This window comes from Pongo abelii, chromosome 11 (assembly GCF_028885655.2).
Source record: "Pongo abelii isolate AG06213 chromosome 11, NHGRI_mPonAbe1-v2.0_pri, whole genome shotgun sequence".
Taxonomy (NCBI): Eukaryota; Metazoa; Chordata; class Mammalia; order Primates; family Hominidae; genus Pongo; species Pongo abelii.
Genome location: NC_071996.2, coordinates 111,836,975 through 111,850,301, shown reverse-complemented (window position 1 = coordinate 111,850,301; position 13,327 = coordinate 111,836,975). Strand labels below are relative to the sequence as shown.

Genomic DNA, 13,327 nt, shown 5'->3' with positions numbered 1-13,327 from the left:
CCCACCTCAGCCTCCCAAAGTGCTGGGATTACAGGCGTGAGCCACCGCGCCCATTGAATTTTTGATGGGTTAATAGGCTACATATATACTGGTGACAATACAACATAATGATTAAGAACATGGGACTTAAAGTCAATAGAGCTGTCAATGACCAGCTGTGTGACTTTGGGCAAGTTAAGTCCACCTCCATGAGTCACATTGTCATCTGTAAAAGGGGTGACAGTAATAAGACTTACTCCATAAACTATAGTGAGAATTAAATAAATGAATGCTTGTAAGAACCTAGCAGCATGCCTGCTGATACATAATATGCCCTCAATACATGTTTTCAAAACTGCAACATACTGAAATTTCAAGTTGAGTAAAGTACAAAAGCTAAATGTTGATAATGTATACATTTGGAGAAGGGAAGTTTGGTGTTTCTCAAAAATAAAGTGAGACGTTGAAAGAAAAATTTTAAAAAGTGATCCAAAATGTATTTTTAAAACAAATTTTTAATTGATCCCACGTGCCATGTACAATGTAGTAATAGCTCAAACAAGAAAAATATATAGATGCAGTGTGATTTGCTATCAAAATACATTACAAACAAAATCAATTTGCAGACACAAGCTCACTAACTGAGGAAATCTTTCTACATGTCATGGTTTACAAAGAAGAAAGAGTGAAGACCTGAGGTCTGGCTGGTCACAAAGAGGATATTCAAAAGAAGGGATGTGTGAAATATTCTTTTTTGAGAAATTTTCCTTGTTCCCAGAAACACGTGTAATTGTTACAAATGCATTATTTTATCAATGTCCAGCCAACTAATTTTCCAGCAAGTACTTGTTCTTAGATCTTTTATCTTCCCATTTAGATCCTAATTGCTCCTATGCACAGGCAAAATAAATGCAATGATGGAAGTACATTAAAGTAAGAAATAAGAGAATACTAGTTTCTAAAAGGAAAATGATACACACTAAATGATCTTCATTATATTTAGGGTGATATATATGAGAGAAAGCTACAGCCAAGCAATTGAATCTTTTTACTACCCAAAAGTAGCAGAAAAAAATGAACAATCACAGAGCAAATACTATACATTAATTTAGAGGAAAACTTGATGCCAATAGAAGGTAATAAACTACACCATTGACACTTGCCTTTTCATGTCGTTAGTATTTACAGGAGCCAATTTATGGAGCCTAAAAACTTTTATTAAGTAACACCTTAACTGAATTTTCAGCCTTTGAACACAAGCATAGGAATATTAGCCAAACTCTCTCATACAACCAGCCATTGGACTAGCCCATGAAAGTCAGCCACAAATATCCATTCAGAGAACATCCTCAGTTTCTCCTTGGCATCCTTCAGCGTCTGGGTTAGACTCCATAGGCCTGGAAGACTTCTCCATTAGAATATCATCTCCCTGCCTCCCACTAACTTCCTTGGTCTCCTCGTGGAAAGAGTGTGGCAGGCAGTCCTGCTCTGAGTTACTCCAGACATAGCCAGGTAAAGTGATGTGGCTGTCAGGCTGTCTGCTGGCGATCTTGGCAGCTTTGCCAGAGATAAGCACCATGCGCGTGCTAGCCGCCACCTGTGACTGACTGCTGGTGCTGTGCGTCACGGTGGTGAGCACTGAGCCACATCTGCGGCTGCCACATGGCGGTGTCCTTTTCCAGTCCACGGAGAGATTCCACCGACTCCACATCTTCTTCACCTCTGCCTGAACCTAAGCCACAAGAAACATGTCGTGCATGAGAAATCCTAAAGGAGACCCTGCAGCCTTGTTACAAGGATGTTTGCCTTTATTTCAATGACCGCAATAATCATTGATTGAGGTTCCTCTACGTGCCAGGGACTTTATCTGTGTATTTTCTCTCAACCTCAAAAAACCTTTGAGATAGGTGATAGTTTTGGAGGTGAGCAAATTGAAGCTTAGAGAGAGGTAATGGGACTTGTCCAAGATCAGAATTTAAACAGAAGTTTAAATGCAGCCAATAGAAATATCTGACATATGGGAGAGGAAAAAAAAGGAGATTCTGGGTTGGAAGAGAAACTCAAGATAAACAGTGCCAGTGAGAACTTCAGAACTCTCACTTGGCACGTGACAAGCCCATTGGAACCCCTGCACTGAGACCTGCCCAAACTCAAGCATGGTTCTAGTAGCACAAGGTGGCATCCCTAGGATGATCTCAGCCATTGATAGTGCCTGCCTGAGAAAGCTCAGTGCTGCCAGGAGAATTTACTATTTGCTCTAGCCAGCACACACCTGATGATAGGCCCATGACTCCTCTTTCTTAGGGCATTTACTAAAAAGGGTTCACAGCTGTAAATATGCAGCTCTTCTAACTCAGAAGCATCTCTCTCAAGGACCTGAGAGCCATCCCTTCAAAATACAAAAATCAAGAGGGATAAGGCCTTTTGTCTCCCAGTCTCTGTGGGAAGATAGAATTCTATCTTAAATAACTGCCTGCTTGCTAGCACAGCTGGCCTAAACGTGTTTATACTGACCAAATATTTTTTCACTTCTTTGGTTCTACTGAGCCCTTACACTCCACCTCCCTCATTCTCCCTTTAAAATGCCCAAATCACTTCTGTGTGAAGTGGAATTGGGCTCAGCTCTTTCCTCTACTGTCAGTAGCTACTGAATAAAATCTGTTTTCACCACTGAAATTGCTGATGTCTTTGGCACCAGCTGAGGCTGAGGAATGGCGTAGAAGGTACTCAGTTTGAAATGTAACTGTCATGCTATCAATCTGCATCGGCAGCCTAAAGGAGTCAGAGAGAGAAAAGAAGGCTCGTGGATAGAAAAGCAGGCACTGCAAATGCATTCTTAATGGGGTGGGGCTCTTATTTCCATTCCTACTACTGAAGATTCATTTCTACTTCAATTGCCACTTTTCAAAAGAGAGTTTATTTGGAAGTTCCATGGGAAGCAGTGGAAACCTGGTATGCTGATTTCACCTGAAACAACAAACTTCTATCTGTTCATCTTGGCAAAAAAAAAAAATCAACACCTGACTGACAGAGCAGAAGCACCACCATCTTGGACAAACGCCACCACTTTAAGTCCAGCTCCCTTTCTAACCTCATGCATTTTGAGGAAATCACTTCCCTTCTAACAACAAGCAGCCAGAAAGAGCAGACAGTAAAACACTGATAAGACAGCTCGGGCACAGAGGAAGTGGAGAAAGTCTCTTGGGTAACCACCAAACTTCACGGTCTACAATGGACCCCAGTAAAACAGTGGGTCCTAATAAGCACATTCCTTTCCCTTTAGGTGCACCAAGATACGGAAGCTAGAAGCAGACTTGCGGGGCAGGGGGTAGGAGGGGCTGTGCCTGCAGCTGCAGGAAGATGTATGGGAAAAGACACAAAAATTCTGCCTCCCAGATAAGCAAGACAAAGAGACATAGAAGCAGTCCAATCCTGTGACAAGCTCTCCCGCCCTGAACCCTTAAAAACTCTTCGTCTGTAAGAGAGAAGGCTCTCTGACCTAACTTGGCCAGAAGCCCCTCCCAGGTTTATTCTCCAAAATAAACCCATCTTTGACTGTTGAGCGCTTTTTGGGTTTCTTTCCTCTTTCTTTAACTCTTAAACTGACCTACTTACCCCTCCTGCAAAATAAGATAAGAACAATACAAAAGTAAGTCAGGAAATTAATTTAAGCTCTTTCTGCAAGCACTGGACTAGCATGCCACAATGTCCAAACCCTAAACATGGTCAGAAGCATCAGCTGGTCTACCGCAATAAAAGTATCCATGCACTTCTGGGGCCTGCAGCAAGCTTAAAATTTGAGAGAAGAAACATGGCAGCTCATCCAACAGCAGGGCATATTAAAAGTTACAAGGTAAAATGTATTATTATCTAGTGTAGTTACTTCTCTCCAGCCAACTCCTAAATGAACTGAAATTGTCCCATCATCGTCTTATAGTTCAAAAAACATCAAAATATTTGAATGAATTTGTCCCAGGGAAATTTTTATTTCAGTTTTGTACAGAACTTGAAATGGAATAGAAGTTTAAGTATTAACTGGAATATGACATTCACTGTCCATCCAAGTGTCTGTTTGTATTCCAACAAGTTGCTTCTTAATATCAGAGTGTACAGATGAGTTCACATTTAAAAGTGCTAGAAGAGGAAGACTTTAGGTTATTTACACTAATTCTTTCTTTTCCAAAATAATTTATGATTAAAATAGCTTCCTTCTCCTCACCCATTCCATCCTGGAAATCCTGGAAATTCTAAGGAGATTCAGCATACATTGTGATGGCCATTTACAAGCTGAAGTGAGACCTGTCCAAGGTTCCTACAAACCTACCTCTCCATTGCAGTAGCAGTAGATGATAGACACAAAGAAACCCTGCAGACAAAAGAGAAAGTTAGCCCACTGCCAACTCACGAAACTCACAGCACTAAAGCATCTTGTGCCAAAATGTGTATGTCCAAAAATTGTTTTTTATGATTCCTTCAGAGAGTTATATACAAATTATTGTCTCCTAGTGTTTCCAAATCCTTATGTTTACATTAAATTTGTTTGACGTCTTTCCTTGGTGTCAGCTGAACCAAATAAGTCACTAAATAAAGCACTCCAAGATACACAAGGAATAGGCTTCTATCCTATTAGTTTCATTTATGTTGTGACCCATGAATCACATAATACCTATCCTCTGCTTGGTAAGAGGAAGTTATAAGCTGTAAATGCTGAAAACTACAAACATAAAGTATTATATGGTAAGAATACAAAGAAACCTTTTATTTCGTTCATTCAAAAATATTTATTGAGCTTATGCAGTGTGGTAGCTGTTCAGCATGACAGGAGCAGGGATAAACAATGTAAACAAAATAGACAAGTTCCCTGTTCTAGAAAGGAAGAGACATGGATAAAATATAAACAAATAGCACATGAGAAAAATGCAAAATGATAAGGGTTATGCAAGAAAAGAAATGAGCGATTTTAAAAAGAGTAATGTAGTGGATATATTAGATGAGGAACTCAACAAAGTATCTCTGAGAGTGATATTCAAGTGTGTTAGAGTGACAAGAACAAGTAGCCAGCTGTGTAAATATTTGGGGAAAAAGCAGTCCAGGCAAAAGGAATACAAGTGTGAGCCCTGGAGGCAGAGGTGAACTTAAGCAACAGAACGTATGGAAGCAATATTGTGCCCTAACTTAATGAGCTGGAGGCTGGTGTGATACAGGGTGAGAGGCGGACAGGCTCCACGACATGCAGGGCTGTGTATGCCAAACAATGGTATGTGAGTTTTAGTCTGACTGCAGCTGGAAATCTTTGAGTATTTCTGGCAAGTATATGACATGATCAAATGTATATTCTTAATATTCTCCAGACTATCATAATGTGGACTAGCAAATGAGTAAGCAGGACAAAGAGTAATCCATGTGAGAGATGATGGTAATTACAGCTTCAAATGAGATAAAATGTGTGCCAGCAACCTCTTCCTCAGTTTTGTCTCCCCTCCCCACTCCTTTTTGCTCTTTCCTGCCTTCACCTTCTTTTACTTTTATTTATCTTCCATACACACAAGCAGAGGTCCCCATTCTTATAGGTGTTACATATTTTACAACAAGATGTTTCCTTATCTCTCTGTCCAGGCTTTTTTGTGTGAGGAACAGCTCCAGAACTGCTCCTGCTATGAGCAGAGGATTACCCAGACCTCTATAGGACAGAAAAGCACAGGCACTATAGAATATTGAACTTTCTGCCACCCCGACTCCCGAGACAGGTGCATCAAAGTCAGAGAGAGGGCAGAGAAAAAGGTTGTAAGCGACCAAAAAAAAAAAAAAAAAACTGTAAATTACAAGAATCAGATGACTAGGCAGCACCCTTTACCTGAAAGGAGTTGAAGAAGAGCTCACAGTGCATGCGGATCTCCCACCCGAGCCCAGAGAAGGAGTGAGGCAGGCATACGAACACGATGTAATGCACTCCAAAGACCAGGACCAGGACCAGTGTCGATTTGGCCAGTTTCCTAAAGGAGAACAGCAAGCCTTTTCATACATTAACCAGAGTGCCTTTCAGTAGAGACAGCGTGCTGGAGGGAAAAAAAATACTTAGCAGAGCTAATGGGGGTGGGGCTGACCCTTTCTTTTTATCTTTTCTTGAGACAGGGTTTCACTCTATCTGTCTCCCAGGCTGGCGTACAGTGGCGTGATCACAGCTTACTGCAGCGTCGACCTCCTGAGCTCAAGCAATCCTCCTGTCTCAGCCTCCTAAGTAGCTGTGACTACAGGTGCTTGCCACCATGCCCGATTATTTTTTTAATTTTTTTGTAGAGATGGGGTCTTGCCATGTTGCCCAGGCTTGGGCTGACCTTTCTCTATCTCTTTGGATCCCACTGCTTCTGCTAGTTTTTTCCCTTCCCTCCTCTTTCTGTCACTTACATACTAAATCAGGTAGTTTATTCTCACTCCCTATAATTGCTAGCCCCTAAATCTCTCCAGTCTTATTTCCACTCTTCTTGCTTAAAGGAATCTATTTACATAAAGTTGTAAAATGCCTTTTTTCTGTCCTAAGTTTCCTTTAACTTCTGTATTTGAGACTTAAAGAAGTGTTACTTCCATCCAGATTAACTGCCTTTACTTTCATAGTAGTTTAGCTTATTTTGTTCACTTTAAAATCAATTACTCCCTTTTTTCTTCTTACATTTGTATCTCCATTTTTCACTGATGATGCTTATTTTGGGAGACATTTTATTTTTCTCTATGAGCCATATGTGGTCAGTTCATCTTGCCTTCTCTGAATATTCTCTGCCAAATACTCTGTCTCAAAGTGCCTATAGGTCTATTTTGTCTGTTTTTTTGGCAAACTAAGTAGTTTGATATAGTTTCGTCATTCTCCTTAACTGCCTCTTTCTACAAATTTTCTTAAGTATTTGGAAGAATCCCAGGCTTTCCAATATGATGGTTATTCTAAGTGGGCCTCCATGATCGCCCCTCCTGCTATTTATGCCCCTGTTTTATCCTTTCCTTCTAAGTGTAGGCAAGACCTGAGACTTGTGTCTAACCAGTAGATTATGGCAAAGACGACAGCATCCCACTTCTGAGATTACATTGCATAAGGCTGTAACTTTCATCTCACTAGGAGACTGGCTCTCTTGCTCGGTTCGATGAAGCAAGCCACCATGTTGTGAACTGCTATACTGAGAGGTCCATTTGGCAAGGAAAGGTGGCATCTGGGCAACAGCCAGCAAGTAACTGAATCCTACCAACAATCACATGAACTTAGAAGTAGATTCTTCCCCAGTCCAACCTTAAGATAAGACCACAGCCCCAGCTGACAAATCAATTGCAGCCTGGTAAGAGATCCTGAAGCAGGGGATCCATACCCAGATTCCTGACCTACAGAAACTGGGAAATAGCAAGGGAGTTGTTTTAAGCCACTAGGTTTGTGGTCATTCCTTTTGCAGCAATAGATAGCTAGCACCCTCAAGCATACTATTTTCTGGGAGGTTTTCCTGGGGTGGGTGAGGTTATACTTTTTATCCAAGAAATTGCCAAATCTGGCTTCTTCTTTCATACTTATTGCAAATATCTCCCTTTCTCTGTGAATTATTTACACTCTAATAATCTCAAACAATTGACCCTCTTCCTTTCTCACTAATCTTTCCTCCAGCTGCTTTATTTGTTTATCTGTTTTTCTTCTTGGAAATAAGCTGTGTGAGTGAATACAGATCACACTAGACTAAGGCTACAGTGATCTTGATTCAGGTTCCATACTTGATATTAACTACCTGTGTGATTGTGATTTAGTTTTGTCTCCAAAATGAGAAAATAGGGCCTAGAAGTCCATATGAGCTATAATATTCTCAGGCTTTACTGGGAATCATCTTCCATGTACATACACTTTTCTATCATAACCCTCTTGACAATAGGAGCTAAAATGTCCCATAAAATCATGTTGAAATCATATTGAAATGCCTAATGTAGATGTAGGTGGAGTTGTACATTTCCTTCACCTCATTGTCCTCTGCCTGTCTTATCTCTCACTAGTGCCTGAACCATCTGCTCCACCCACTCATCCTCACATTCAGAGCTTCCCTGCAGCCTATGGGCTTTCTCCTATGCTGCTCCTGGTCCTCACACCTCATACTTTGAGTTACCTACAGCCTATTCTATATGAAGATTCTACCTTAAATCTGTTCCATCCAAGGCAAGATCCCTGATAAACAGTGGATTCCTCTGACCTAACTAGTCCTTTCAACTGTCAGGGCTCCCTGGGATGTGCTTGGTCTCCTGAATCCTGATGGTGAGTGCCCTCTTTCCATCACTGCCTATGTGGGCAGGACACTGAGTGCCTTCATGGCATTTTAGTTCAGCCTAATCAGATAAAAGGGGACAGAATTAACTCACTTGCAAAACTTTGAAAGTCTTGTCTAACATCACTCTGAAACAAAAATTATATTTCCTCCTTTAAGATGAAAGGGTAAATCCTCCCAGAGACCGTTCTCAAAATCAAGCTACTGATTTTTCCTACTGTGTATGACTAAGAGCCCAAAATTAAGTTAAAACAAAAAATACACCAGTGTAGGACATTGTGAAATTATCACAAATGTAAACATTGGGGACAGTTTGGTTCAATGCAGAATAAGGAAAAGTTGCTTTAGGCAACCAAAATGTAGTGGGTGTCCTGCAGGCTCAGCCATCTGGGTTTTCTCCCTATTTTTCTAGGACTAAGCTCTTTTATAACTCCATGGAGATAGAAGTTAGTTTATTAAAAACAGGTAGTAATTATATTCATTTTCTATTGTATAACAAACTAGTATGAATTTTGTGGTTTAAAACAATACTCATTTGTTCTCTCTCAGTTTCTATAGGCTAGGAGTCCAGGCACATACCCTGGACCCCTGGCCCACAGTCTCTCAAGGCTGAAATTAAAGTGTTGGCTGCATTCTTATCTGGGCCTCAGGGTTCACTTCTAAGTTCATTCAGGTTGCTTGAAAAATCTCAGATTCTTGCAGTTGCGGGGCTATTTGTTGGCTGTCAATCAGCGGTCACTCAATACCCGCAGGCTTTTCTCAGGTTCTAGCTATAGGCCCTCACAACATGTCAGGTTGATTCCTCAAAGTCAGCAGGAGAATCTCTCTCCAAGCTCACAGGATGGAATCTTATATAACACATCATAATCACAGGAATGACTATCCTAACATCTTTGTCATATAAAATAAACTAACCAATGGAAAGGCTACCCTATCATAGGTCTTACCCACACTCAAGGCAAAGGGTATTGGGGAAGCAGGATTTTACAAGGCTTATACACCCACAGGTAGGAATCTTGGGGGCCAATATAGAAATATGCCTACCACAGTAATGCAAATAATTCCTGCCCATAGAAATACAAATTCTTTCCAGTGGAATGTAACTAATTATAGCCCTGTGAATATTGATGAGCTTTGCTAGTTTGCATATGCCAGGCAAATGTGTACATGGGTCATGGGTCTGGCTGTTCACTTAAAATGGACTTTTACTCTCTATTCAAATCATGTAGCAATCTGGGCACTGATTTTTTTCAGCGTCCATATGGTCACCCATGCACATTGTACGTTTTTATACCCTGGCTCTCCGAAAATGCACAGCTGTCTAATAAGATGATTCAGGGATGTACCAACTGATAGCGGTCTTCTGGTTTGCTGGAAACATGGTGTGCTCTGTGTCCAAGGGCAAAGCCGTGAGAGGAATACAAAGAAGTCAGGTGGTTTTGGGACTTAGTGTCCTGTTTAGAAAATAGATTCCTAATTCTGTGCTCTCTCTCCCTAGGTGATGTCTCTCCAGGTGAGCAGCTCTAGAAAATCTCTGATTTTCTTTTAAGAATCAATTTAGCTTTAAAAAGCTACTATTGCTCTTAAGCCTTTCTTGATTGATCCCCGTGGCCTTGAATTAATCCCTCCCTCTTTTCTGTATACACAGCACTTTGTACGGGCATCTCTGTTGGCACTTTCCCCATTTTATTTAATTAAATCAATCATAATATCTCTCTCTCCCACTCTGTCTCTACCCATCCCCACCTAAATTGGGGGTTCAAGGAGGGCACTCAGCAAATGACGCTACTGGCCATTAAGCACCATGCTCCTGTTACATCCCATGCTGGTTGCTTCATTTTATTCTAACAACCATGGGAGAGAGCTATTATTATCCCATCGCCAGGAGAGGATAGAGGCTCACAGACAGAAAGTATCCATTCAATGTGACGCAGTGAGTGATGGATGCGGCCCTAAAACCTCTCCTCTTTACTCTCATGCTATGTAATAAATACTGGTTGGATTTATTACAAAAATAATAAACATTAAATATGAGTTTTGTCTAACATTAAATGGGAAGTGAAATTAGTCAAAACATTCAAGTATTCTTTTTCACTGAATCTTGCATTTTTTCGTATCTGTTTTTCCAGGCCTGGCAACCTCTTCTTACTTTATGAAGTAATTGAGTTGTAATTTAAAAGGAAAAAAATGTAGTATCCATGTTATTAAATCTAATAGATGATTGAATTTTATTCACACAATTTTGCTTTAGGGTAAATGATTGTAAACTGTAGTTATACACTATGCCACCTTTGAGGGAAACTGGTTAAAGGATATATGGGATCTCTCTGTATTATTTTTGCAACTGTATGTGAATCTACAATTATCTCAAGATAAAAAGTTATTTTAAGAACTGATTCATTAATTCATTTCCATTTTAAACCACCATGCCAACTAAGGGATTTTATGTACTTTTCAGAAGTCTTTCTTACTTGTGTGTGAGCACACATTCACCTGGAGAGATTATCTCAGCTCTGAAAGGTGTTTTCTGTTTTTCATAGTAGTATGCATGGAAACATGCTCTGTAACTGTTTTAGATGCCACCATTTGGAAATTTTGTATTGTTTTATTTTAGCAAGAATATTTGAACATTTGTTAGACAAAGGTGTAACAGAATGGAAGATAAGTTTAAAGGTACAAAAATTAGCTGATATAAATTTAAATACTCAATTAACCCTCATCGTAGGAATGTCACTGAGACAGGGACACAGATTTAATTTTCCTAAGCCTATTTAAAAAGTGAGATGCTATTTAAACTTGGAAATCTAAGGCCTCAGAAACAGAATATGGAATTGAATTCTCAAATTGGTGTCAAGTAGGTTCCCATATTTTTCTCAGAAAAAAGAGTCAATCTTCACTACATTTTTATCTGTGACTTAACTTTGGACATAATTAAGGATATTAAATATGTTTCAGCCATTAAAAAAATGTATTTGGCGGAAAACTACTTTTTCTGACTTCTATTAGTCTAAACTGTTCTAATTAACAATTTCATACTTGAAATATTCTGGGCACCAGATGATTTCAAAGTTATTCTGAATTCTGAGTAGTTGATTATTTCAATCCTTGATAAATTATTCTCTTCAATTGTTCTGGGAAATAATCCTCCATGAATTAATTCAAAATATTGCCTATTCTATCCATTTTTAAAGATAGGCCACCCTTTGTTCCCTCCAAAATTTCTCATGTACTTTGGGCAACACTTTACTAAAAGTATTAGTTTATGTCATTCAGAACTACAGAAATAAGCAGCTTTGTTCAGAACTAGAGAAATAAGTAGCTACTAAACACCACTACACTCTTCCACTTTATGAAGAAGAGTGAAAAGTTATTTACATTTTTTATTATTCTATCCTTTGGCCTATGTCTTCTCAGATGGGATGCAACGTGAGAGACAAGCTATATTAGTATAGCATAGACCTTTCACCATAAACTCATGCACAATGTATAATACTACCACTGACAGCATATTAAAAATAACTGGCACTAGCAGCTGCTGATTTGTTAATACTGTGCATCCTATGGGCATAGGACATTGTGAATCCTGCAGGTCATACCTGTAGTCTTTGCAGCTCAACAGTAAATACTACCTGTAGGGAGACCCCCTGAAACTACTGCTACGGAATAAAAGATGAAATGCTCCTGATTATTGTAAATACAAAGTTGCATGCAGGATTGTGTAAAGACAATGCCAGGTTGGACTGCCAGAATGAGCCAATGGCACGTGATAGCCTATGAATGCTTCCCCCTGCAGATAGCCTATGAATGGACGTGCAGTCAGGGAGGTTTCACATCACCAAGATTCCTATCCCAGAAAAGCAGATGTTCATAGCTCTGGGAATGGAATGAGACCCTTGTGGAGAGCCTATAAACGGACGCATGGGGGGCGCCGGTCCATATGGATAAGATAGGGCTATAAATGCCCTCATCTTGCCATGATTCTTCTAGGCCTCTTTGGGGTTAAGGGATACTCCCTTCTGAGAATTTCTGGTCTAACCGGTTGTCTAGCTTCATGTCCTGTTTCTATGGATTGTTTGTAACCAGCTTTTGCTGCAACTGTTACTGCTGATTAATATCTTGCTAATCATAGGTTATGGAAAGACTGTGTTTCCGTTTTAAGGCTCTGTTAGAAATTGCTGATGCACACACTATATTGTAAATTCTTATCATTGTATACTATACTTCTACATACAGATGTTATGTTAAAGAATTGCTTCATCCCCATGTGACCATCTCACCTCATAATCAAATGACCCTAAATCCCTCACTAACCTACCCCCACCCTCACTAAACTTAATAATAAATGCTAGTGTATCCAGCGCATTGTTGGCACTGCAGGACCAGAAGGCGGTGACCTCCCTGGACCCAGCTTTCACTATCTTGTGTGTGTCTATTATTTCTCGACCTGCTGATCTGCCTGGGAACAAAGAGAGAGCCCCGTTGCATTGCGGGCTGCTGGCCAGATCTCGCAATAACTACCTACATGGTGGAGAGGACTAAATCAACGAGGACTTATGGAAGATTTGTGAGAGAAGATCAAAATGCTGACTATGATGTTTTTCCTCTCTGTGTCTGAGATAGCATTTCATAACAATCTGAGACAGAAATAAATAGTTAACTGGAGATTATAAAGCCAAATCCACATCTACCTGATTACTAGATGTATGTGTCCAGTTGGATAGATGCCACTAATATTCAAAATTTCCAAAATGATCATTATACAAAATGCACACAACCTTAAGATAGTTTGATAATAATCACAAACACTCGATTTGTCCTTTTCTTCATGAAAGGCTGAAGAACGGACCTCTCTCAATCAATACATTTGCATATTTAGTGAGAGACAATTTGATGTAAAGATTAGAAACGATACAGCAAATCCACTTGATCTTTTCAGTTAAGACATATTTGTAGAATGCAAATAAAATTGTCTGCCAAGATCATCAAGATATTTTCTAGGAGTTCATATATAGTTGATGGGAACATCCCAATCTGATAAAAACAGATTTTAAAATATACTTAGAATTTAA

At 39.7% G+C, this 13,327-nt stretch overlaps 1 protein-coding gene across 1 annotated transcript in view; it reads right to left on the bottom strand.

The window, feature by feature from the left end:
- Window positions 1-476: 476 nt before the first annotated feature.
- Window positions 477-13,327, bottom strand: part of PTH2R (parathyroid hormone 2 receptor) — an 86,145-nt gene continuing 73,294 nt past the window's right edge. The window contains exons 11-13 of the mRNA XM_002812800.3: window positions 5,834-5,972; window positions 4,304-4,345; window positions 477-1,711 (exon numbers count right to left, since the gene is read on the bottom strand). Of these exons, the coding sequence (XP_002812846.2) occupies window positions 1,316-1,711; window positions 4,304-4,345; window positions 5,834-5,972 (577 nt within the window). The 3' untranslated portion in view covers window positions 477-1,315. The remainder of the gene's footprint in view (window positions 1,712-4,303; window positions 4,346-5,833; window positions 5,973-13,327) is intronic.